Raw genomic sequence first — 27,664 nt, forward strand, 5'->3', positions numbered from 1 at the left:
CAGATTAAGCCCAGTGCTTCTCTAAAAATGTGAAAAACACAGTCACTCACAATTCAACAATAAAAAAGATGGTTTTTTTCTTGTAGTTTTACTTATTTGAAAGGTGTCTTTACCTCGTGCCAAGTCAGAAACATTTAGTGCATCATGTTTCAGGTTGTCTGGAGTTTGCCTAACAGCTACAGGGGATAACCATCTGAATCTGTAATAACACAGACCAGCACACAGCTTGAGCTCGGAAACCAATCGTGCATTCATGTGGTTGGATTACTTACAGAGACACGGTGACATTATCAGAGCTATATGAGGTGGATTCTTTGATATTTCTTGCTCCAGAAAACATTATGCAACCTCAGAATACAAACTAAAAACTGAACTGAGTAGATAGGATCAGCAGGGACTCCAGATATCTATCTTGTAATAAACTGTGACCCGCTGGGAAGACTACTGATTAAATATTTGACTGCATATTACATCTCACTAGGGAGCATTTGGTGTACAGCAATATTTAGGTAGGTAATATGTTTCAGATTTAAGAATGCAAGTGCCCAATGATCTTAAGCAGAACATCTAATTATCACTGACAGGAATTATCTTTTGACCTGCCAATGGTTTGCTTAGGCTGATTTGGAGTATTCATTAGGCAAATATGAGAATAATTTGATCTTAGTTAGATAATGAAAAAGAAGAGCAGACCAATTTTAGTCATTTGTTTGTTTGTTTTTAATGAGCCCATTCATTGTTGTTGTTTGTTTTTTACCTGTTGCCATTTGTCTGTGGATAAAGAGGTTTTTTTTCTTCTTTTAATTTTTAACCTTTTTTCTCTCATTTACCTAATTTTTACAGTATGTGCACTTACAACTTTGCTAATGTCTTTCATGACTTTTTCTTACCAATTAAAATAAAAATATCTAAACAAAGTTACAAAGTGCTTCAACAAACAACACATAAAATATTTAAGAAGAGATAAAAGTGAAACAACATTAGGGCTGGGAATGCTGAAACAGAGGGAAAGAAAAGTGGAAATCAAAGACAAAAATTTAAAACAAATAAAAATTAAGACATTTTAAAAACTCACTAGCAGAATAGTAAGTCTGGTTATAAAAATATGTCTTTAAGATGGATTTAAAAGTTGATAGTGAGCTTGTTGATCTCCTCAGGGATGTTGTTGCAGAGAGTGGGTGTCCTGACAGGAAAAGCCTGCTTGGTTCTCAGCCCAGACTGTGGGATGGCCACCAGAGCCTTGGTCGAGGACCTCAGGTCACAACCGGGGGCGCACAGTGGCAGAAAATCTCAACTATATTTTGTTGCGAGCACAGAGCGGGCTTAAAAGTCAACATTAAATTATTTTTATATAATTTAATTAATGGCTATTTAATTAATGGTTAACCAAATGAAGACAGGCAAGGATAGATGAATAGATAGATAGCTGGACTAAGGAGCCAAAATGAATGAAGCGCTCACCGGAAATGTGATGACGTCGCTTTAGCGGTCTCAAGGTCGGGGCGGGGCTCTGAGTTTCTCTAGCAGAGCCTTGTTGTCGCTCTTTTGTTAATAAAGTTTGCTTTTGAAGCCAGTCAAGATGGCAGAGTACGATCTCACCACCAAGATTGCACATTTTCTGGACCGGCATTTGGTTTTCCCTTTGCTGGAGTTCTTGTCTGTGAAAGAGGTATGGAGGTTTTTGCGTGATATGTGTAAAAGTAAAATGCAGTTGTTTATTGGCGGGGTTTATAGGGTGAAATATGATTGTGGCCGGCAGCGATGCGACCTAGCGAGCTAACTGGCTAACAGTCACGTTAGATAGCCGGTCATCTAGCAGCTAACAGCTAGTTTGCAACTGGGTATACACTTTAGTCCTTTATAACCAGATTATTGTTTTAATGCTAGTTGGCGACACCATAAGTGGTTAGAAAATGTATAAAACAGGCATGCAGTAGGTAACTGGCTTATGATTGTTACCCCGCGTGTTAGCTTATAGCTTAGCGACATAGCATAACAGCTGATTGAATGGGAGGAACCCCATTCACGTGTCTGCTGTGATAATCCTGGCGCTATTAAAGAGCGTTTATGCCGGTGTTTCATTATTTGAATTCGCGTTTCAAAGGGAACCAATCCTGTGAATATGTGTGTTGTTGTAACAGATCTACAATGAGAAGGAACTCCTCCAGGGAAAGCTGGACCTACTCAGCGACACAAACATGGTGGATTTCGCCATGGATGTGTACAAAAATCTGTATCCGGACAAGGAAATCCCACACTGTAAGAAAACAACTCAACACTTTGCTTTGTTACAACACAGTAAGAAATGTTGTACCACAGACGCATTTGATTTGTTCACAATGCCTCTCACCACAGATGGGTTACAGACTCTTTAAGCTAGCAATGGTTTTTCCGTAGTTATACAGAGTTTTCTTGTGAATAAAACAAAGCGATCTTGATTTTCCACTTAAATAATTGAGCCAGGTTTAATTTAGTAAAGCTTAAATGCATTTTAGTTATTTAAATGGGTTACAGTAATGTGCTTTATGGTAACACAAACTCTTTACTTTAACTATACGGGAACCAACCATTGTTATGTGTTTGGTCAACCCCAAAGGCCCCTTTTGATCTAGGAGAAAACCATCTTATCTTATGTATTGTTTCCTTAATCTTTAAGTTTAAGCAAAGTTTAGCATAGAAGCCAGACCTTTGTAGTGTAACTTTAATTACTGTCCAACTACTGATGAATCACACTTGGACAGTTTAGAGTTAAGAGATCATGAAATATTAGTAACATAATATGAACTTAGGTGGTTAAAGTTATTTTTAAGTTACATTTAAAGGGAACGTTTTGCTTTGGTTTTGTAGTGTCCTGCATTCATTTATTTGTTTTCAGCCAAAGTAAATCTGTCTACCTGCTGCTGATTTGTTTTTGATGTGTTTTATTGTTCTGCTTCAGCTTTAAGGGAGAAGAGAAGTACTGTAGTGGCCCAGCTGAAGCAGCTCCAGTCAGAGACGGAGCCAATCGTCAAGATGTTTGAAGACCCGGAGACCACTCGACAGATGCAGTCCACGAGGTCAGAAAAATTCATCTCTCTCAGAAGCCTTGTTCATTCTTCACTGCAGCTCTGATCAGATTACTCTTGTGATTTTTATTTATGTGATCTGTGAAAGTCGTCTAGTTGTTTGACATCATCTCATCTGTTTGTTTTAATCTTCACCAGGGATGGGAGGATGCTGTTTGACTATCTGTCAGAAAAGCACAATGTGAGTATTTAAATGTTAGCTGTGTATGCACAATGTGTTTCATATTTGGTAAAAGGTGCACTGCATTTTAATCTTGGAAGTTGGGAGCTAGATGTGTGCTTTAGTTTCCATAACAACCAGCTGTCACGGTGAGCCAGCAGGACTGTTATCCAAATCTGTGAATCCTTAAACATCAAACATGATGCACCAGTGTGCTCATTACTAATTCAAAAATCAGAGTAAATACTTGTTGATTTCTAATTAATTTCTTTCCTTAATTTTAGTCTTTTAATCTAATGTACAGATAAATTACAGTTCTTATTACCGACTACTCAGTGCATGCCAGCATTGTCCACATCGTGTGCATTAGAAAAGGGGGCTTGTTGTCAGGGAGGGGAGGGCTTTGTTTTTCTAAAAAAGATGAAAGATGCTGCCACATTCACTAATCAGCCACTTGCTGTCAGCTTTCCAGCCTCTCCCTGTCAGATTTCTTAGAGAGGAAATTGATGGTAGCACTTTTTTAAACATGCAGCATTGATTTCACTGTACTGCACAGCTGTAGACTTAATATAATTTTCATTTTAGCCTGAATCAAGAGGATGTATAATCGACTAGTTAAACAGGAGAAAAACAAGATCAGATGATAACTCTAGTAGTCTGAAAACAGAATAAATGAGACAATGTTAAACATTATGAATATTGTGCCTGTATGTAAAGGCAATTTCAACCATTACTCAGCATTTAAGCATTTAATTGACTTTTTACACACATCCTCACTTGATGTTATACCTTTTTAAAAATGACAGTTTTATCCCAAAAGTTGATTTTGTTCATTTAGATTTCATCGCTCATCCAAGAGGCTTCTTTGGTCTCAGCTAACGAGCAGTGGTGCTGGTTTCTGTCGTTATTCAGCAGCATTGTTTATAAGGCTGTGGGAAACCATCTGAGACTGAAGACGTTAGTTTGAATTGAGTGAAAACGCAGGTTAACAGAATCAACTTTGGGGGATTTTATTACCAAGTTCACTGATTATGCTTCAAGACAGTTTTATTATCGTACAGGTACTGATGGAAGAACTCAGTGAAATGTAGCTTCCATTTTAATCGCCTATATTTTACTTCCTAGTTTCGTCAAGAATATCTGGATACTCTTTACAAGTACGCCAAGTTCCAGTATGAATGCGGTAACTACTCTGGGGCTGCAGAATACCTCTACTTCTTCCGCGTCTTGGTAAGATGTGAACTTATACACTGTGTAGTAAATATGAAGTTGGATGCCTTCAATTTTTCTTAAACAGCACTTGGTGTGGTTTGATAACTTGTTGCTATCTGCTCAGGTCCCCTCAACAGACAGGAACGCACTGAGCTCCCTGTGGGGAAAATTGGCTTCTGAGATCCTGATGCAGAACTGGGAAGCAGCCATGGAGGATCTCACTCGTCTAAGGGAAACTATCGACAACAATGTAAGAAAATAATTAAAGAGATTGTTTGAGGTGCACATCCACTTCTCTGGTGTGCTCAAAAAAGTTGCATAACTTTGTTTGTTTTTTTGTTTTGTTTTTTAAAGTGCATTAAGATGCTTTTCTGATCGGCAAACATTTGTGTCAAACGCTGGTGATGAATTAAAGCCCCCAGTCACACAGACAGGTTGCCAACCTGTGGTCGATATAGAAAACGCTACAACAAAGGTGGATGTCAAGGCGACGATATACCTGCTGCTCGGTCTGTGGCTTTTCGTAAGACTTGGGACCACGCCATTGTTTTTTGTAGCATTTCACTCGTTGCTGGGTTTCAAAAATGGCGGTTTCGATTTTTGTGAATGCAATGCTCCCACGATTCATTGACTAACTGACCAGCCAATCAGTGGCACATCAATGTTACATTTTTAGTATCTGCTCGGATCACTTGGAGCCCCAGCTGAGCAGGTTTTGGTAGCAGGTACTGTGACCTAAAACCCTGAAAACTATGATGAACCGCGGTGCGTCGATCCAAGTAGGTACTAATGGAAAAGGGGCTGTAGTGTGACCGAGGCCTCAGTTTTGTGAATCTTGAGTCACACTGGCAGCAAAGCTTAAAAGCTCTGGCCAACCATGCTGTTCATGAGAGGCCATAGAAAGAGTTTCCTGGTGGTTTGTTTTCCACGTTTATGTGAATATAAAATAAGAAAGCACCAAATCCTGGTTAAGCATGATTAAAGTGTGTTTTACCCTTGGGTTTGCTTGGGTCCCTGTGACATAAATTTCAGCATCTGACAGTGAGCGTGAGGGTCCACACAGACGTCTGCGTGTCTGCCTGTTTTTTGTGACTTGTTCATATTACAGTACACCAACCATGCATGGGAACAGACAGTAAACTTTAAAGAAGTATAAGAGGAATGACTACTCAGACGTCAGGTCTCCAGCTTTTCGTGTCCACAACAGAGTAAAATCCAGGCCTTCAGCTACTGTAGCCCAGCTTTAGAAGGGAGGACGGTACACCTGATTTCTCACTTTCATCATGAATAGAAACTAACTTACTGAGTCACATTTAATGCTGCTTGCAGGCAGCAATGAATGCTTTTTCCCCACATTCATTAGCGCACACTACTTGATGGGTATTGGCGGACAGATAAAACCGTGTGAAGTCAGAGCATTTGCCTGTTTTCAGCTTTTTCTCTCTCAGCCGTAAAACGCAGATGGGAGAAGTTTGTGAATGCAATAACTTGACAATAAGGCCGTGTGGGATTTTAAAATTGATACCGTAGGTGCATCTACTAATCTTGGAAGAGTCGAATTTCAGTGACCCGATCTCAAGTTTGGGGTCGAAGGTCAACCTTTCTGAAAATCTTGTGAAAGTGATAACTCCAGAAGGAAGTCCCCAGGGATTTTCACATGTATACCATATGTGCATCTTCTAGGATGTTCTTTCATGTTCTTCTTTTTAAACTCCTGTGTAGTTGTTGGTTTTAGGTTTATAGTGGCAAAAATAATCCCTGGTATACAGACCAAGCTGTGCTGATGCCTGGCGTGTGGTTGTGTTTGCCGTATGCTGCGGGAAACCCCGGCCTGATGTCACATTTTCTCATGTTTTTTGTTGTGTTTCCTTTCAGTCTGTGAGCTCTCCACTCCAGTCACTCCAGCAGAGGACCTGGCTCATTCACTGGTCCCTCTTTGTGTTCTTCAACCATCCCAAAGGCAGGGACAACATAATCGAGCTCTTCCTCTACCAGCCTCAGTGAGTCACTGTATAATCAGTTATATCACAGAACAGTCATCTTTCTAATATAATGCCAGGCTTGTGCTCAGGCCACTGATGCGGTCATCTGCTTATGTTGGATGTTCCATTCTCAAGGACATTTGGACATCATTTTTTAAACCTTTGAACATTATTGAAGATATTACTAGTTTGACTGCCACCTTACTTTTGTATTATCAGTTTCTCTTTATGTGAATGCATTTTCTTGGTTCTTTTTTGAAATATAATGACTGCTGATACTACCAATTTAATTGTGAAGAATAACTTTTGTCTGGCTCCGTGCTGCCTTTGTGCTTTTCAGATACCTGAATGCCATCCAGACAATGTGCCCGCATATCCTGCGATATCTCACAACCGCAGTCATCACCAATAAAGATGTACGAAAGCGCAGGCAAGTTCTCAAGGACTTGGTGAAAGTCATTCAACAGGTAAGACCGAGAAACTGTTGATTATAGTAATTATTTCAAATGTGCCTTGAGGACTTAATCAACATGATGGCTTCTCTCTCACGCCTGAAGGAGTCCTACACATACAAGGACCCAATCACGGAGTTTGTGGAGTGTCTCTACGTGAACTTTGACTTCGACAGCGCACAGAAGAAGCTGAGGGAGTGCGAGTCGGTAAGAAAAGCATCCTGAGCGTCCTCGTTCAGTTTTTCGTCTTTGACGGTGTGCTTTTGTCATCGTGCACAGGCCTAAATCGCCCCACAAAAGTTGGCTGTCAGCTGGGACTGAGGGGTGATATGAAGCCCCCCTCAGCCTTGGTGCTGTGATCTCCTGAGTCCCAGGCATTTAACTTTGCAGCTATTCAACCCAAGCAAATCCATGTCTGGCCTGATTTGCTGGCTCTTACTTTTATTCAGTTTGATTTTCAAAGCGGAACAGCTGTCAGATTTCGGACTCGGTTGCCTTCTCTTTAAAAACCCTTGACTTCTATTTTGCAGTTGTGCTCGGGGACCACTTTGCACATTCTCGAAGCACTCTCATCAATTCGCTTTTAACCCCTCTTGTATAAATTATGCAGCGCTGGCAAAGCCTTCAACTATCCTGTCAGATACGCAGAGTGAGCGCAATGATGGAAGAATGAAGATAGTTCATTAAGAAAGTCTGTTGTCATGGATTCTGTTGGTTTGTAACACTCAAGAGGATATAAATTTACATTTTTAATTTTTCTTTCTCTGGAGATCAAAAACTTGTCTTAATTACTGTATAAACATGATTGCTTTTGTTTTGCGGTGTGCAGTTTGAGGATTAAAGTCTTGTTGAGAACTTGATTGACAGGAAGTAGTTGATGTCTGCACGGCCCTGCTTCGTGTCCTCTATGAAATATGAAAACAATCAGTGAGCTAGCAAGCTGCTTCAGTGTGGCTGAAGTGGTGAGTGACTTAATTTATTACACAACAGCTGTTTGCGAAATGAAACCACAATATCATCTGTCTGTCATCGGTGTGTTCATAAATCTAAACTCTTGGAAGTTTGAGATCGCTCAAACATCCTTCCTCTGCGCTGCCGCTTTTATTTTTGTAGAAATGCAGTCGCAGCATAGTAGTACTCTGTTTAGTGACAGATTTCTAATCATTAGGGATTTGAATGATGTTGGTAGGTTTTAAAAAAACTGTTTTGTGCTCTCCAGTGATGGTTAAAAGGGCCGAATGTCCATGTGGGTTAAATTTAGTCATGACGATGGAGTTAAATACTGTGTACCGTACGTAGCTGCAAGAATGAGATTCTATAAATCTTAACCAGTGTTGTTGTGAGTGGTTAGTTTTTAGTAAAGACTCTGCTTTACCAGCTCTGATGCATTGCTGTCATAACCTCAAGTCAAAGAAATGCTTGACAGAATTTCCCAAATAAGTCTGTAGTGATCAACACAGGACACAACTTCTGTATTAAGCGGTTCTTTAAACGGTCTTAAATATTGCTTGGACAAGCACCATCCACAGCTTCGTCAGTCGATAGCAGACAGACCAGCAGATCAAACAGCTCTGAGGCACTAAATGAAAGAAAGCAGGACTTAAATGTGTAAATGTGGCGTCTGCAGAGTTTACTGTGAAAGTGTGGAGTTGATTCAGTGCGCTACGTACAACCTGAGCTAATTACTTTTGTAATGCTCCTTTTGTGTTTTTATTTCCCTTTTATTTCGTTTTTAATAGAAAGATCTCTTTTACAACTAAAACTATTCAAACTCAACATGTGACAAATGCACCTAATATAATAACATATACAATATAAAAATAGTCTCAACAACAAACACCGGTGTGATGCCTCTCATTGTCTTTTTTGTCCTTTGGCAAAATATTTGATGTCAAAGGTGCGTGTGTGTGGGGTCATTTAAAAAAAAGCTGTTTTCCACTGATCTGTCAAAACACTGTGGGCTTTAAAAAGCATGGATGTTTTTAACTGTAGAGAGATTACCACAGCCCTGCACATACCTGCTTAGTGATGAAGCTGAGATGTGTTAGAAGTAGCCTTTTAAAACTAAATTTACCAAAACATGGAAAGTAGTATATTATTGGTACTGAGGCTGATGATAAACACGCATTAACATCTTGTAGCACTTTATATATAATATGTAAGAAAAACCACTTCAGAAGCAACACACACACGAACTGATTAAGCACATTAATGCATAATTTACATACATGTAAGACACTGTTTCATAAAGGCATTTTGCTGGAAGGATTTTTTTCTATGGTGCGTATTTTCTTCTAGCACCAGTATTTTGATTTATTTTTAACAGATGGTGGGTATCGCCCACTAGCAAGGTCCTGATTTTGGTTTGAGGCTCACTCCCACAAACGTGAGGAAAACCAAGGGCTGTGCCATCCACTGCTGTCTGCTGTAAATATAAAAGCATTACTTACTTCAGCTGCGAGTTCTGACAGCCCTGTGTGATTATACAAAAAAAGCCTCTGTAGAAATGTGTGCTGCATCGTTACTTGGATGGTTTTCACTGAGATATTTTAATATGCAGGTTTGAATAACCAGTAGCTGAAGATCTAAATCACAGAAAATATTTGCCTGCACATCATGTGTGGCTGCCATGTGGTGGTATTATTATGCTCTGAATATACGCACCTTTTCAGCACTGCAGGGTGAGGGTTGTAATCTTTCGGGGCAGAAATGTAGTTATTTCCTTGCTGAAAAGCAAACCCTGTATTTGGCAGAGGGGAACTAAAAATTGCTCATTTGTAGAACATTCGGTCTTCTGTTTGTTCCTGGTATGTATAAACCCTGATGGATGCTCACCACTCTGGTGTTTTTGTCCCTGTCAGGTTCTTGTGAACGACTTCTTTCTGGTCGCTTGTCTGGAGGACTTCATCGAGAATGCCCGACTCTTCATCTTTGAAACCTTTTGCCGCATTCATCAGTGCATCAGCATCAAGTATGTCAGGGTTTTTTATGCAGTGTCTTTATTTCTGAAGTTATAATTGCTTTTAGAGGAAAAGTTTTATTTTTTTAAACCTACAAGATCTGTAAACTTTTTGTGCCCAGTTGATTCATATTCTGAACTTGTTTGACCTCTGTGCTCCCATATTTATTTACTTTGTTTTTTTTTAACCTCGTGTCCTTGTTCTTTTTAAAGTATATTCAAAAGCAGACTTTTGCATTTAACCAGAGGATATTTACTGAAATGAAACGCCTCGTCCTCTTTCACTCTCTCCTCCCAGCATGCTGGCAGACAAACTCAACATGACGCCTGAGGAGGCGGAGAGGTGGATCGTCAACCTCATCCGTAACGCCAGACTTGATGCCAAGATCGACTCAAAACTGGTGAGGCTCTGCATTCGCTGATCCAGATGAGCTTCAAATCACTGAGCGTAAACAGCCATGACTGCTGATTTGAGTAGTAACACTGTGTATTTATTTGCTTGTCAGAGCGCTATTTTTGAAGTACTTTAAAATCAGTCCTTGAGGGGGGAAATATTAATTCCTGCGAGTGTTTCTCAGGGTCACGTCGTGATGGGCAACAACGCAGTGTCGCCGTACCAACAGGTGATCGAGAAGACCAAGAGCTTGTCCTTCCGCAGTCAGATGTTGGCGATGAACATTGAGAAAAAGCTGGCACACAGCAGCAGGAACGAGGTAATCTGAGGACTTTGCACAGGGATTAAAAGATGTCACCCATTGGTCGTGTTTGTTGTTGCTGGAAGACAAAATGAACAGCACAGTGAAGCATTTCTGTTTGGTCCAACAACAAAGTTAAGAAAACTAAATTTTCTTGCAAACATCATGACAGCATTTGATTGTAACGCTGGCAGCAAACCATCATTTCTATTCAGTATTTTATTCAAGCCTGAGTGAATACTGCAGGATTTTTATCTGTGCAGGATAACAGTAAGCATGATCACTCGTCTGTGGGACAAGTGAATTAAAACACAATTTAAAATGCAAACGTTTGTGTTTGTATTTAAAGATACAAATGTGTCTCACCTGCCTAATCATGTGTCAGACGCTTTTCCTTCGTGCTACTGCCCTCTGGTGGATAAATGTGGAAAAACAGGAGCATATATTTCGTTGTATTTGTCTCAGTTCGTTATAATTATGGCTCCTGGTTTTCTTTTCCTTTTTTAATTTTGCAGTACTTCAGTAGTTTTTGTAAGATTTTATTATTTTAATGTGAACTGTTTTTTCCCAGCTGTCAGTCAGTTTGACAGAATAGCTGGCAGGTATTTTTTATTATGATGGTTCCTAATTTGGAACAAATTTCTTGTTACCTTTGTGTTTGTTCTCTTTTTGATGTGTTTTTTTTGTGTCATTTCCTCAGACACCGAACTGGGCTGCTCAGGACTCCGGCTTCTACTGAGCATGAGCTGAAACGAGCATCAGGAAGATTCGGAAGCCTCTCGGGATGTTATTGAAGCTTTTTATTGACAGATTTGTCGGTTTATCCACCGTTTTTATTTAACTGCCTGTCATTGAACAATAAAAGCAATGAAGCGAGGCAGCTTATTGACACTCAAGATGTTACATGATAACCTATTTATAATCTGCTATGAGTAGATTTATTTTTATTTGTTTTTTAAGATGAAGCTTATTTCCTTGCACTCTGAAAGTAATCATCTAAAAACCTACATGACAGTTTACATTAAAGATTTCTGCCCCCCTTTATTGATGTCCTATGTCGTCTTTCAGCCACTAGATGGCACAGTTGGTTTACTTTTCGTTTGATGCTTGCAGATCTGCAGACAGTGGTAACATTTCAAAAGTTGCACATCTGTAAGACTGCAATGACTTTAATTTTGAGTTTCTATGATTTGCTGACAAATGAATGAAACTTGTAACTTTTGCAAACACTCACTGTTAGAGGAAAATCTCTCATAAGGTTAAGCGTCAGGTGCAGCCTTGGATCATTTTCAGTTCGTGTGTTTCTATTAATCCTAACATGCGGCGTTTTTGTTTCTGCTCGTGCAGTTATTGTTGAACCGCACCTTTTTCTAAAGATTGAATGACACAGTAATGACTACTTCAAGATAGCACATCCTCAGTAAATATTTGCGGTGTGTAAATGCCCTGTAAAACCAGTCTTCAGTACTTTACTTTAGAAACTTCTATTTAAGGACGTGGGTTCCTTTAAAACTGGTTGGGTGACTGGTTCTATTTAATTAACGTGTGTTGTGTCTTTTTGCTTTGTTACTATCGGTGAGAGATAATGTGGATCTTACTGTGCAGGTTAGATGTTGTGTGAAGAAATGGAAGTGCGGCTGCAGCACAAGATCACCTTTATAACACCGTCTAGTGTCAGAATGTGACTCTACCCTGTAATTACACAAGTTTCAGCTGGCAGGTATTCAAGGAAAAATGTGAAACCACCTCGAGTGCATTTCTCAGTTGACCCTCGGTGTCTCAGTCACTTTGTGTGAGGATCCCTTCTAAGGGAGTGGCTCACAGTGAAGCTAGCTGCTGCTGCAGCTCTTAGCCACTCCTCCAAACTGTTTTTCTTACCCACACACACTCTCACACTTTTCCAGGACTCAGTAAAACACAACAGACACAAGCTAACACACACACAGACACACACAGAGCTGACGTGGGCTGAGGTCTGAGCCGGCTCCTTGTGGAACAGCTGGTATCCATCTGCGTTTGCTGCTGCTGCTGTAGGCACTGTGGCTGCCCCGAGAGGACACAAACTGGCCAATTGCAGCACACCCATGAGCTCTGCTGCTGTCACATTGCTGGATTTAGACTGCATAGATAGTTAGGCTCTTCTGGTGGCAATCAGTGTGATCAGCAGCCTTCAGCATGGATATCTCGACAACCTGGGCTGCCAGTAACCCAGCTGTGGCCCGGCTCCTCTGGGTCCTAGGTCTGGTACTGGCTACCCTCCTCGTCTGGTTCTTGTCCTTCTGCTGCTACAGCTGGAACCATAGCTCATCGCCCTCTCTGGAGAGGTACCTGGCAGGTAGGTGGGCCCTTGATCCCCACCCCTTCACCCTCTGTGGGTGTGTGGAGGCCTGTGATAGGTTTACAACTGACATGGCTGCTTACTGTGACTCTTCAAGTTCAAGTCAGGCTCGCTTTTACTACTCTCTCAGTGGAAACGCATTTTTCCCCCTCAAAGTCCGGTAATTGTAAATTGTCAGTGTTTCCTTTCCAAGACGGGAGGATCCACATTTTCCAGAAACTGCCAGCTCGTGTTGGCTCTGGCTCTTTTTTTGTGGTTGGAGCAGTTCTTATTACCACTTTTATGTGCTGTTACCCATGTGAGGGGATACAATGGGTCTTTCATAGTCAAAAGTACAATTTTTTTTTTAAAAAGAGAGGAATTTATCCACCACAGATGTAATTTTCCATTTTACCGAGCACGTAAAACTACATTTTAATGTTGTACAGTCTGTAATGTGAGCTTAATGATATGTTATAAATTTGACAATATGTGATGACAAGGGTCAACACGCAGCTGAGGTGATTTGCGGAGTCATGGTAACATGCATGTCACTGCAAGCACCTTGTGACCACCATGAGAAGTCACAGGTTATTTTTATCGTCTCATATTCAGATTCTTTAAACTAGCTCCATCTGAACTGAAACATCATAGTAAACTTTGCTTATCAGCTGTGCATGTGACAGATGTGTATTCTTTCTCCAAACAGCGATGGCAAAGCCCTCCAAATCTAAAGCTCCGACTCAGGTGAGAAAAGCTCTCGTAAGAGTGACTGTGCGTTGTTCTTTATTTTTCTCAGTAGCTCCAGGGCTCTTCAATCACAGCGGTTTTCTCAGAACACCCTGCTTTCATTATCTATTCACAAATGTGTCCACCTGTAATGCCTCCCTTAGACTTCAGGGGTCCTCGTTCACTTGTACTTTATCAAAACTCCCTTGCTGATGAGAAAAACTGACAAAACCAGCAAGCTTGACAAGTTCATCAGTGTACTGATCCATGACAGGTATACGTCAAATATAATTTGCAGCATTATGGAAATTGTCTGGGAAAACTTCCAGCTTTAGTGTTTTATGTCTAATGTGCCATAAATCTGCCATAAGATTTTCTCATGTATTTTTTTTTAACATAAAGATGTCATCAAAATATTTCACACGGTCGATTAAACCTAAAGATAACAACCCCCAATAAGACCCAAACGAGGCCCACATCTACAGTTTCCATGGATCGCATTTGGCCTTGACTCGCAGCATTAATTCAGGTTGGGTCTGACTGCTGTAACTCTGCCACACGTCCACCTTATATGGGCCAAATGTTAGGTGCATTTGGATCATGTCTGTCCCACATAACATTTCCATGGGCAGTGACTAAGCTGTAAATGCCAAAAATAGCTCAGATTGGGGCCCGATGTGTCTGACTTCTGGGATGGTTAATGTCAATATAACTCAGCTCCATCACTCATTTTTAGTAGTCTTATTTACAGAATGAATAATTAAAAAGCTTTGATACTTATTTTTCTTTCACAGCAGCCCTTTTGACACATAGTAGCAGGATAAACAAGTGTAATTGGTCAAATTAACTATATTTCTGCTCCAGAGAACAAGTGTGCAAAACACTCACTTAAATAAAAAGGATGCATTTTAATGCTTTTTAATTACACCTCTGTTTGTTCTGAAATACACTGGCAAATCTGCTGATGTTAAAAGTAGCACTTAAAGTGAGTCAACTCCCTGAAGATTATGGTTCTAATATGTGTCCTTTAAATCTGATGAAATACTCGTAAAGACATGTAGCCATTGTGAGATTGTGTATGCTGTAATCACAGCAGTGCATCAAGCTTTTGCATGTTTACTAACTTCATTTAGAATGTTACTTGTACTAATTAACTCTAAATGCAGGTTACATTTGAAGCTGAATGGTCTCGAACTTCAGCTTGAGTAGAAAAAAATTAATGATCAGTTGTTGAATTGTTCTACTCAAAACCACACGTGCATCCTCTGGGAAACATGACCTGGACCTCAGTTCTGCTGCATGTCATAGCTGTGTGATTTCAGCCTCAACCAATGTGGTGGACCAACTCAGAGCCTCACTGCATTTAGGGTTAAAAAGCTTTTGTAGCTTAATGTCAAAAACATATGATTCATCAGTGATTCATCCAACAGTGAATACGTTTTTAGCATTTGGTGTTCTGTCTGAGTAATAAGGGAAATTGATACACTTAATGTTTGCAGTGTGAGTAAGAGAATGTCTTTAATTACAAGCAGAGCTGGCACTTTCTAAAGCACAAAAAAGTCACTGTCCTAACTCAGTGATTACTTAAAAGCGTTGCATACGCCACTGAAGCTGCAACTAATATGCAACATTGGTGCTGTTCACATGTTATAAATCCAATAAATGTATTCTGCAGTCCTTCCTCTCTATGTTTTGTACTCTAACCTCTTGGCAGCTGAAGCTTGTCACACTGCGATGCCATTACTAAGTAGACTGCAAGTGGCCTTGTGATCTGCTGAGAGATCTGCTGGCCTCCGTCAGTGTGTTTTGGCACAGACAGAATGAGTGTTGTCACACAGTAGAGAAGCACTGTGTAGTCATTGTGAGTGATAATCTGGAGGGCCTCTCTGAAATGGCTCCATGAGTGAAGTCCTTTGTCTGAATGGCACTGACAAGCCACCAACGGTCCATATTCTTCTGCAGTAGCAAGTGGATGGACAAAGAGACATGTGAGGTCTCTCTATGTAAAGCAGAGCTGCACATATCCCGGCACTGTGGTGGAGTTACTGTCAGTTATCTGCTGGTCTCTGTTTGCGAAAGCATAATAACCAGATACACTAGTGGACACGTGTGGAGAGGGATCCAACCAAGATTTATGCAATACAGTTGCATTCTTCAAAACACATTAGGAGGCCATGAGAATGAGGGCCATTAAAACTCCCACTCATGACCTGCATCTGCTGGTGGTGCAGAGGTTACAGCAGAGCTGAGTGGCTTTACATTTCAATTTCCAACATTTAAATAGTTTCATTATGGTTACAGATGATCTTCTAATAGTGAACAAAGTCTTGTTTGTTTTAGACGATGCAAATGTTAAACATAATTTCTGCGGTTAAATCTGCACAATTTCCCTTCCTAAAATATTGCAAAACCTTTGAGTGCTGTAAGATGAGATAAGATTCATCTCTAAAGAAGACGATACAGCGACGTGATGAAGGATATTCAGGATTAATCCTGTCAACTCCAAAAGTATGTCTATTCACTAATGGATGTTCTTCCATTCAGGTTAAACAAATTATGATGTTGTGGCTTTATTTCACGCCAGGGAATTCCAGCAGCAGGAAAAAGAAAACCTTGTTTGTTTACCTGACAGCGCTAATCTTAATGAGTGTCTAAAATAAAGTCTTTGTCTGGCCCAGTCATCAGTGCGTGCCAGATATCGAGACCATCTGTTTTCCATCTGTAATTGGAGAGTGAACTTTAAAAATGAGTCCTTTGATTGAAAGTAAAACCTGAACTTTGTTCCATGTTGGATGGTGGATATATCTGAAGCAGCACACAAACTCTATCTTGAATATGTTAGATGTTGTGTTAATACTTGATTAAATACTTTTTTATCTCAGCTAAACAATGATAAACAATTAAACATGATCTTATTTTACATGTCTCATTTTAGAAGAAGAAAAAGGCAAAAGAAAAGGCAGAGAAATCTGCTTCTGTCCAGCCAGAGGATGTTGTGGCAAAGGAGTCTGTAGCCATTGGACAGGAGCCACCATGCCCTGCAGTGAGGAAGAGGAAGAAGCGACCTCCTAAATCTGGGGTGGAAACTGTGACTACGGTGGCAACGCAGAAGGTGAGGAGTCATAGGACGGGTTTCCTGCCTTTTCAGAACCACTTTCTCTACTTTCTTTGGTTTAATGGCACACTTCAGGATCCTAAAAAGAATGAAAATGCTCCACTTTTCTGTCTTAGCTAAGGCTAATTTATCTCTGAAAAATTTTCATCTGGATTTGCTGTGAACTCATCTTGGTGCTTATGGGACATGTGGCTGACTGGAGACATAGTGTCCATTACTTTTTAAAGCTTTAGATACAAACTGTATCCATAATTTTTTTTGTTAATATACTAATAAATTATGATTCTTGAGGATTAAGATGCCCAAAGTAGTTAAAAAGTTGTAAAATTAAATCAAATCAAATCTATTCCTATAAAATCATACATAATAAGTACTTTTACTTTAGGTACTAAAGGATGTTTCGATGGTACTAGTTTTGCACAAAATGGTCCTGAATGCAAGACTTTTACTTTTTATCAAGTGTTATAAAATTTATTTTATGTTTTAAGGGCTTAAAATTCGAGGTTTGCTCTCTTTTAGATTACTTCTGTGTTTACCTGGTTTTCCAAAACCTGCAATAACTGCAGGAGTTCTATGACTTATTTCCCCACTGATTGGGTTCTGACATGCTGTACGTGCAAAAAATGATTCACCAAAGTAATTCCAACATGACCTGGAGCATCTCTCACTCAGAGCTCTCCGGCTCTGTGAAGCACTCAGTTGATCAGATTAAATCTTCAGCACAATGGGTACAAAGTTGGCTCAGACGCTGGTATTCCGGACTGGTGACATGCATGATTTGTGAATACAAGAAGGGGCTCTGTGTGGGACGGAGCCAGCACGTCACTCCCACCCCTCCGGTCTGAGTCCTCGGTAATTCATTCTACTAGTGGGAGACTAATAATGTAGTAGTGCCACACAAACAAGCAATCTGCCATTCATCAGTCACTGTTGTGATTATGTAATAGCTCAGCAGGGAAGTTTTTAATGTGAGTCAGTACAAGTTGGTCTCATTTGGAGCAAAAAAGAAACCTGAAAAACATGACAGAGTAAACAAAGCAAAGGGAAATGAAATTAAGCAATTTTACACATTAATGGGATTTTAATCAAAGTGCAAAGTGCAGGCAGAGGTCATTAAATAAAACAATTTTAAATATCTTGGACTGTTACTAAGTGCTAAATCAATTACCAACAATTAAAAATCATTCATTGTGAGAGTGTTCTTGTTTGGCCTTTTAGTTTTTAGACATGTAGACTAAACACTGGGTCCAATTACACCGTCTTTCCAGGAACTTCTACATTTCATGGCCTGTTTCGGGAGTCCTCCGGTGTCATGGAGACATTTTGTTGCCTCACTGACGAGGGCTCTTGTCAGATGCCAGCTGGAATACCCTTACTAATTCATCCACTTTCTTAACATCTTATCCAACAGTGTAGCGGGGAGGCTGGAGCCTATCCCAGCTATGATAGGGCGCCAGGTGGGGCATCAGGAATACCTGGAGAAAACCTGCAAGTGCACGAAGGAGCAAGCGGACATTTAACCTGATTTAACTGTAAAATATTATTAAAATCTCTTTCAGTTTTTAAAACTTTGTCTTAACAGTAGTTTTGTAAGCTACACACTCTGGTGTTTAAAATGAAAGCACACTACAGCTGTTTCCACGTGACATACAAGTGCTGAGCTCAGCACTGGCGTTGCGTCCTGAGTAATAACACCATTATAAAGGATTTCCTGTGAAGTTTGGGGGAAAGTGCAGAACTCTCAGACTGAAACGGAGACACACATCATTTTTTTTACTCATATTGTTTCACCCAACCCGAACCCGCTCAGAACCACAGTTTGAGTCACATATTTCCTTCATAGGCTCCACATGAGCTTGCCCGCATTACCACAACTAAAAGTCAGCGTGGAGGGTGTAACGCGTAGCGAACCGACAGCCTCCCCGCTATAAACCTGAGCTCAGTTTTCACATGCGCAATCAGATCTGCCTCCTTATCTCAAACGTGCCTGTTGTTCAGTGACAACTTCGCCGGTGTCGTCGCGCGAGCAGAGCTCGAGGCATGCTGCCTGCAGGCTGAGGGAGCTGGTTCCTCCTCTCGGCTCGTCCTGCAGCCCTGATCAGTCCACACAGCAAAATCTCCAGTGTTAATTTAACACTGGAGAGTGTCTATATGGGTCCACACCTCTGAGTGTTAAATACAACACTGTTGAGTGTTAAATTAACACTTTTGACAGTGTTATATGTTTAAAAGTAACCTAGTCAGTTTTGAAGATTAACAATGGCTAACACTGAGCAGTGCTGATTTTCTAACACTGGAATATTTCTAACATTTTGAGTTATTTTCCAGTGTTAGAAAATCAGCACTGCTCAGTGTTAGCCATTGTTAATCTTCAAAACTGACTAGGTTACTTTTAAACATATAACACTGTCAAAAGTGTTAATTTAACACTCAACAGTGTTGTATTTAACACTCAGAGGTGTGGACCCATATAGACACTCTCCAGTGTTAAATTAACACTGGAGATTTTGCTGTGCAGGTCTGAGCGTCTGAGCATCCCACAACCAGGAAACTGCAGGACGCAGGCGCGACTCTCGCTGCGGATGAGGATGATGATGGCTTTCGAAGTTTGAGCAGGTTAAATCTGAACGTATCCGCCGACGTAACGACTGCAGAGCCGTGTTTTGCGGTTGTGTACCTGGGACCAAACCAACAGCCATCCTGGATATTTTGTGCGTGAGTAAACGAGGAATACAGATTATTCATTTTTCATGTTTTGCCGCATCGTCGACACCGATGATCACACGATTTAGTGCATTTCAAAGCCTAGAGGTCATAAAATAAAACCCGACCTATCATGGTAGTATAAGCGAGGCTGTTCACGTCATAACCTTCACTCTAACCTGTTAAACGGCAGGTGCACCCACCCCTCCGTGTCCTCTCTGCGGCTCAGCCTCATTACAGGTGTGGCGGTGCAGAGCAGAACGAGCTTGAACATCTACGATCCTTGTTGTGTTCAAGTTTTCTGGGAAGGATCCAGACTTGACAGCTTTGTCTGAAAAGTGATTATCAACAGATCCAGTCCCGCTGAAGTCCATCGGTTGTTTACAGTTTGGGAAAGAGCGAAGAGGGGAGTTTGTCAGCTCGACTGAGCTACTGTCAGAGTCTGGGCATTCCTGTGTACACACTACTTCATTTTCTTTGATTTCCAAGACCTGGATGGAGCATGCTCTCTAATGCTCTGCAGAGTTGCCTGGTAACTACGGATCACCATGATGCTTTCAGCTGCTTGGAGCAAGGCCATACAAGAAAGCATATGCACTGTGAATAGGAATAGGTTGGAGACATAAGTACAGAAGTGATAAGAGCTGTAGATGATGGTTATATGCTCTACATCTGATCTGCACTCATAGATCATTTGTAGTAGAGTAATAATTAATTCAGAGAGATGATCACAGATGACATAAAGAGGCTTAAACTTTGGTGCCTGGCTGACGAAAGGACTCTTCAGAAAGCTATCTTTTGATGCCTCTTGCCAGTGCTGAGGTCTCCCTCTTTGCTATGCGTGGGCACTGTTTTAGAAGCTATGAATTTTTAACATGACTTCCTGTAACCTTTGAAACAGCCCAGTCTGCAGTCTTCTTGATGTAGTTATATAATGCCCTTTGTTGTCCATGAAAGACCCTAGTTCCTAGATCCCAAGCTGAACCCAAAGACCATTATTAGTTGACTGGTACTGGTCAAATATTGGCAAAATTTCCATTTAGAGCGATCAATGTTCCAATGTTCCATTTAGACCAGTCAATGAAACGCCACAGGAAAGCATAATGCGTTACTGCTCTACTTTCAGAGGCACATTGAGGTATGGCATGATAAAATAATCTTAATCTGTTAAAAGTTTTCCTAAATAAGAAACCACACAAGTGGTTGAGTACTGATGTGCCTCCATATAGTAACAGCTGCCACGTGCAGATGTTCAGTTTCACTTCATTTGATCCTGAAGTAGGTTTTTGTTTATCTTAAAATGTGTCAGTTTAAGGAGCCAAGACATGATTGAGGATTGCACATGAAAAATGCGCTCATTAATATTTTCAGTGTTTGTCGTGTGTGATTTATGAGTAGTGTTTATCTTGGTAATTATATTATTTATAGTAGTTTAATAGATTTTTAAACCTTCTTAACATGATAACAATGTTTAGTGTGGTAAGTTGTCTAGAACAGGTTATGCTTGCACTATTTCCTGAAAAATAACAAGTTTTAACCACATTATTTGTGGTGCAAAAAGCAGACAAACTGCCCCACAGTGTGTGAGTAATTCATTTTTTTCTTTTGTGTTCTGCAGGTTTCCCACCTAGCACTGCCACCCCTTTTTTGGCGTTGATTTGCATGTTTATTTTTCTAATGTGTGGAACAGAAGAGTTGAATTAAAGAGAAATTCCCCCTTTGTCTCATTTTGAGTTGTTATATCATAATATAACATGAAGTGGTTGAAATAAATCTTCAGGAATGCTGTCTTTTCCCGTTGTGTCTGCAGGACACAGAAAAAATAAGCATAGAGCTGCTGTTGGTCTGTAGGCTGTGTTTTGAGAAACCTGGCAGTGTGCTGTAAATATGCTCTGAAACAAACCGCTTTAATTATGTAACGGTTTAATTGCACAAAAAATAAAATAATCAGTGCTATAGTGTTACAGAACTGCAATTATATCAGGAAACAGTAAGTAGCCAGAAATAGCCTTTAGGTAAATTATACCCTGAATATGAGCTGTGTCTGAAGCCCTGGAGATGTTACTCCTGGGGGTTTGGTCCTGTCTGCTCTCATCCAATCAGAGAGCGGTGGTGGTGTAGCCAGCGCCCCTGTGGAGAGCCTCCTGCATCCTGGATGGTGACTCAGCTGAAATGAAGCTGGTAGCACGGTAACGTTGCATAGTGCATCAGCAGCACCTGCCCTGTAAAAACTCCTCCTCCTCTTTCACACAGCAGTCTGTGCACTGGGCTGCAGCACTGAGGGTTTGCCCTGTCTACTACACGCATGGTCTAAAAATAGACTCTCCAAAGTAGGGCATTAATTCAATACCACAATTGTACTGTGATTTCATGTATTTATTTATTCATTTGTTTTTTTATTGAAAGTTGATTGCCGCCACCTTGGGAATTAAGTCTATGCGTAAATATGAGATTTTGATATATAGATAATTGGGGGGGAAAACAGACATTTATAGGTTTTGGATTTTAACCATGTTGAAACGAGCCTGTCCCTTTAAGGCAGATTTTAGCTACTTGGGGCCCAGTGAAATATTAGCGTTTCAAGAAATAACTGGCCAGGTGTTCAGTCTTTCTCGCTTGGAAGAAATTCACCAAAAGATATTTACCACGACTGGACTTTAAGGTGTTATTTATCCGGCCACCAGGAGATATGGTGTCACAGAAAATCATGCTAGTAGATGGCAGGCCCACAAAAGCAGCCTGACAGTATTAATTAGCACGGTTGGGCTTTAGCTAGGAGTAATTCAGACTTTCAGTGAAGGTAGCCTGTCATCTGTGACTACTAAAATACGAGAACAAACAAAAAAGTATATATAATAAGAAACAGAACTGTCTTAGTTTTTGTTTTGAGTTTCCGTTTTTATATTTTTCTGGTCACCGTGTCCTTTCAGACTATGGAGGAGAAGCCCAAGAGGAGGCCTCTGGTCAGGGCTGCATCGGAGGAGAGCTCCAGCGATCTGAGTTTAGTCAGCTGTTCGCCGTCTCCCGGAGACACCCTGCCCTGGAACCTGCCCAAACACCAGCGGATCAAGCGCTCCAAGTCAGCCTCTGGAGATGTTCTGGACCCAGCAGAGAGGGCCGTCATCCGCATTGCAGGTAAGATGTTCATGGGCAGGTAGAAGACCCTCAGTGGTTTATATCTGTAGACGAGCTGGTAAAGTTCTCTACACTATTTTTCTAACTGCTGCTGTAGAGTTTCTAACGCCAGGGTATAGCATTGCATAAGGAAATCTACATCCCAGAAGTTCAAGTTTCTTTTGTTGGTTTATGCCTAAACATTTTTAATGCTGTTGATTAGACCATGGTTAAAAGTATGATTTATATGTTTTTCAGGTATTACCTGGATGTGTGTCTGGGTTAGTTAGGACTTGTGCACAGTCAATTTGAATGATTTTCCTTGTAAGAACTGCTAACTGAAAGCCTGTGATTTATGGCTTCTGTCCCACAAAAATAATATGTTCTCCATGTACTTTGTTTAGTTTTCATAGTCCTTGGATTACAGTAAAGCTCACTACTTAGATTCACTCAGTAATTATCATCTGCTGCACATATTGTGCCATAACCGCTAGAAAGTTATAGCATTCACCGTCAGTGAATGCCTCCTCAATTTTATTGTAAAAGTCCACTTGCTTCTAATCAGCCAATCCTGGCCCGTCCTGTTCAGATGGTTTACTTTCCAGGTAGGTGTTATTCCATAAAAGTGTCTTGTCCCCTCATAGCAGTAGCTGTGAAACCTTGAGAGCCACTCTAACCAGAACCTGAAGTACCTAGGGAATGGGTTCATACATGTGGCGTTCTGCAAAAAGGACCACTGTTACAAATTGCAGTTCAAGACTGTTTGGGGTTGGGGTTCAACCAATCAGATCACTGAACCTGTGTCCACCAGTCACTGAACTTGTTTTTGTCAAAAACATGAATCAGTCTGAGGAGCTTAAAAAAGCAAGCAGGCAGTGATTATTCGTACTGAACTTGCTCTTACTTGGCAGTTGATTGGATGATCTACCATCGCACCTGTAAAATGCCAGTAGCTGCCATCTTTTTTGGCCCCTTTGTTGAGCTGTACCGACTGGTGTAGCTACAAACACGTAGCTTTAGAAAGGTGGATTGTCTTGCAAATCTTGCTGCATCTTTTTTCTTTTTTAAGTACTTAAAGAAACAAAGTAGAAACAAAAATCCTTATGGACTCTCCCAACATTCATACATACTGTACACTCTGTCAGAGGTTTTACATTTGACAGAGGTTCACTGTACAATAAAAGGAAAGTAGCAGCATCTCTCACTATGCTCATTCATATATCCCGGGGATTCTTTATCCTCTAGAGATTCTCCAGGTTCTCCACCTCTGTTAACTCTCACCTGTGCACTGAGGCAGGGATCTGATGAAGCAACTTGCTGCCTCAGCATGTTCAGTGGTCGGTGTTTAGTTCAGATAGTCTCTTTGGACCACGGACAGAAACCCAACCTCATCTTCCCCCCTCCCTAGTTGTCTCTAATATTGATTTGATGGGGTGGGGTACTGCAGTGTGACTGGGTGTTATTGTCTCTGCACACATAACAACAGCAGTACATTTGTATGTCCACGCACTTCTGCAGAGCTTGTTGGTGTGCTGCAGTTTAAGGACAATCAAGTAAATTTATTTCTAAACAGAAAATTGACTAAAATGTTTGTCATTGTGAGGCAGATACCAGAATCAGATGAAGTGCATTAGATAAGTGTGACTGTATGAGTATTGTCCCACTGGATCGCTGCCATAATGGCCCTGACTCAGTCCGAGTCATTAGCCTTGTGAGATGATTGCTTTATCTCACAGTGAATGGAGGCGTGACCATTTGCTATCAAGCTGCAGACAGTCTGAGGGGCAGACTGTGTCGGATAATGCTGAATATGGTGTCAGTAAGACTGTATCAACATTTTGTAGCTTACTGATATACCTAATCGGATAACACTTTAGTTTAATGACATCACTTAGAGTGATGGTGATGAGACAACATAATTAAGCTCTGTTGAAAATAAAGCAAACTAAGTTCACCAGACTTTCTTTTATGACTCTGGTTCAGGATGTTGTATGTTATCATATAATGGCTCACAACAGACAGTGATATTTCAGTTATTATTATCAATGGCTTCAAAATTCGTTATCACAGATTACTAGAATATCAATGCAGCCAGGCCCACAAAACACAGAAGGGTCACCAAGTGTTAAATCATAGCTGCTGCTTCTTCTGCACCTCTGATGTACTCATTTGTAATCGTGTCAGTCCTGATCACTCCCAATGAATCTTAGCATCTTCAGCTCTGCCTTCTGTCTTGTTGGTTGTGCCACTGCCTTTAAACCATACTTCATAGCAGGTCTCAGTACCATCCTCCAAACATTAAGCGATAACGACTGCTAGCTACTCATTAACCATCGAGTAATATCAGTGGTAAAAGTTGGCATTTACACTGGAAAAAACAGTCAATAAGTTGTTGAACTTTTTATTTTTGTGAGCATTTATGGTTAATGATTAGTAACCTCAAATCTTTGGTTTTTTTGACTTTTGTCTAAAAAAAGACATTTAAATTATGTAAGTTTTGGCTTTGGGACTAGTGGCTGCTATGGTGATGAATGATGAAACAAACACACAAAAGTAGATGTAATTAGTAGCTGTAGAAGCTCTAGTTGATTTAAAATCCTTTTTATAACTTGAAAGTTTTGGAATTCTGGGATTCTCATTTGCAGTTTTTTCCCATGTTGGTTCCAATGTGGGAAATAATGTTTTTGTGCCCATTTTGTGAATTTTTTCCTGAATTCCTTTTTGAACTGTGATGTTTAGGATCTTAAATAAGTATCTTTTAAATGTATATTTAAACATTATTTAGACATTTTCTCTATTAATTATACTAACACATGATTGGTACCAGTAAGTACTAACACAAGACGAATGGTTCTTGAATTTTTTCATGGTTGAAAATGTAATTCTGTTGCACTGACTCCACTTTAACTCGAGGGTCCACTTTAAGAGTCTGGTTGTAACGTTTAGAGGACTGCATGGATACGACGTGGCTTACATCAGTGGGACCTTAGGGTCCCACTGATGTAAGCCACGTGTATCAACGCCTAAAAGCCTTCCCTTTAAACTTGCCTTAGGGTAAATGTTTGTCTATCACGTTGGGTGTGAGGCACTTTGTTTTTTTTATCTTAAAAGATGGTATATTAATAATTTTTAGTTACCTTAAAAAAAAAACTTAGACTCTTTAATGTGCATTTGTTGGAGTGTTACTTTGGCCACAGCTGTGAGAACCGACAAAAACATGGGTAGCTTTGTTCTTGGTCTGTCTGTGACAAACTTAAAATCCTGTTAACTTAATATTGACGTTAAGGTGCAAGTAAAGAAAAGGATGTTATCTGTTGCACAGACATCTGATATTCAGTTAGCCCCGAGAAGTGTATCACATAAGTCTTGAAATGTCACACAATAGTTTCTTCTTGATTTTTATGAAACTTTGAGTTTAGAGTCTGCTATGCAGGAGATAAATTATTTAGCAGTTCTTTCAGTGAGTTATTTTTTTCCAGTGTCTGTCAGGATATTGAACTGCAGATCCTTTTCTGTCTTCACTTTCAGCAGCGTTACTGTTTCTAAAGATTTTTCTGGGACCCTGACCAAGGTTTCATCTTTCATGCATCTGTCTTTTCAAAATAAGAAAGAGTGTTTCCAGTGTATCCAGCTACAGGTATACAATGCTGATGTCAGATATCAGACTCATCATAATAAACCAGAATGGTGGTGTGTGCAGTGTACTATGGTGGTCACTAGAGGACAGTATCCAAAGATAAAATGCAGTGCATCATGCCTGCATCTTTCTCATCCTCCTTAGATTGTATTGCTGCTCTCAAATCTGACATTTGAATACTTCCTGGTCAATCTTTTCAGTGTGTGTGCTCAGCAGTAATTTATTAAACTGACAGATAAAGCCAATACCAAGCCTACTAAGCCTTGGCAAACAAGGAAATAACAAGGGATAAATGACTAAACAAGTAAAGTAATGCTGTTTGTGTTAATATTTATTAAATTTATTCATAACTAAAGAGACCGACTTTGAGTTTTTTTGACTAGTGATCTTTTTTTCACTTTATTTGATTGATGCAAGCCTTACTTTGCTTTACTTTCTTCACTTTCAGAGTTTGGGACTCTTATTGTGCTCTACCTTCACTGTCAATTCTTTTCCCCCACTGCTTCTTTTCCATCTATCTCTCCATTAGCAGTAACCCTGCTAATGCTTTTAGAGGGTCACTTGAGGGCTGGAGCTGATCCCAGCTCACATTATTTACTGTTCGGGTGCTTACTAAAATCTGTCTTGTCATAAGGGCAGCATAAGCTGAAAGGTAATTTTGTCATGGATTTTGCGGCTGTGGAGCCCAAAGAGATGCTAAAGAGGCTCGCTGTTTGTCACAGCGACATTTTAATAGTAATGTGTTACCAGGGAGCTCATTATCCCAGGGGCCACTACATTTTCAACCTCTAATTAACATTCATGCTACCAACTGGTAAGTAAGTAACCAGGCAAAGTCTCACAAACACAAATCAGTAAATACACACAAAAACAGTCAATGAATAGTGAGCGGTGGCGTTGTATCCCTCCTTAGATGTGTTTTCTTTTATTTTTGCAGAGAACATAAATTAGTGCCACCACAGTTTGGCGATGTGTGGGAGGGCTGGCTTGCACTACAGTCCTGACACTCGAGCCAGAGAAGCAGACAGAGAGACAAAAGTGAAAAAAAAAATTATCTCTGAGAGACACCATCCGGTGGCCAGTGATGAGAAAACAGTGGGATGGTTTTTTATACACATGGGGATTGAGTGCACAATTGAAAAATCCCACAAGCCGTCAGTATTAAAACACCACATCGTTCTGCTGAATGGAGGAAATAAAGGAGGCAAGCAAACTGTACGTCCTCAGTTTGTTGTTAGAGATATCTTCAGGCTATGCTGTGATGGATGCTGTCGTTGGAGTTGAACTCAGAGACTGTCAGATAGTCTTTGCTCTTCAGTGACAGTGACTTCTTTGACTTTCTACTGATGTGTTTTGAGTTACTCCACCTTTACCTTTACTAGATCTGAACCATAGTTATTTAATTATTTTTAAACAAGTCTTTAAATGTCATGTCAGCACTATAATATAGCTTTCAGATCACATCGCCTGCTCTGTTGGATCTGAAGTGTTAACTGTCTGACTAAACACAGATGTTGGACTGCA

The 27,664-nt window shown here is 40.3% G+C and overlaps 2 protein-coding genes across 10 annotated transcripts in view; both read left to right on the forward strand.

Annotated features, from left to right (window-relative positions):
- Positions 1-1,515: 1,515 nt before the first annotated feature.
- Positions 1,516-11,569, forward strand: eif3eb (eukaryotic translation initiation factor 3, subunit E, b). The gene is made up of 13 exons (XM_026156922.1): positions 1,516-1,669; positions 2,142-2,259; positions 2,939-3,056; positions 3,204-3,246; positions 4,351-4,455; positions 4,562-4,687; positions 6,313-6,437; positions 6,760-6,886; positions 6,977-7,078; positions 9,733-9,842; positions 10,129-10,231; positions 10,409-10,543; positions 11,226-11,569. The coding sequence occupies exons 1-13, from the start codon at positions 1,580-1,582 to the stop codon at positions 11,262-11,264; spliced, it is 1,341 nt and encodes a 446-aa protein (XP_026012707.1). The 5' UTR covers positions 1,516-1,579; the 3' UTR covers positions 11,265-11,569.
- A 997-nt stretch (positions 11,570-12,566) lies between these two features.
- The window catches only part of pleca (plectin a), a 105,035-nt gene continuing 89,937 nt past the window's right edge, over positions 12,567-27,664 (forward strand). For 6 of the 9 annotated variants that reach the window (XM_026156754.1, XM_026156756.1, XM_026156757.1 and 3 more), the window contains exons 1-4: positions 12,567-12,860; positions 13,552-13,589; positions 16,507-16,683; positions 22,320-22,524. In XM_026156754.1, coding sequence (XP_026012539.1) covers positions 12,701-12,860; positions 13,552-13,589; positions 16,507-16,683; positions 22,320-22,524 — 580 coding nt within the window. In that variant the 5' untranslated portion in view covers positions 12,567-12,700. Of the gene's footprint in view, positions 12,861-13,551; positions 13,590-16,506; positions 16,684-19,229; positions 19,402-21,744; positions 22,190-22,319; positions 22,525-27,664 lie in introns of those variants that run through there. The other 3 variants (XM_026156760.1, XM_026156762.1, XM_026156761.1) reach the window with 3 other exon arrangements.

This window comes from Astatotilapia calliptera, chromosome 22 (genome assembly GCF_900246225.1).
Source record: "Astatotilapia calliptera chromosome 22, fAstCal1.2, whole genome shotgun sequence".
Classification (NCBI taxonomy): Eukaryota; Metazoa; Chordata; class Actinopteri; order Cichliformes; family Cichlidae; genus Astatotilapia; species Astatotilapia calliptera.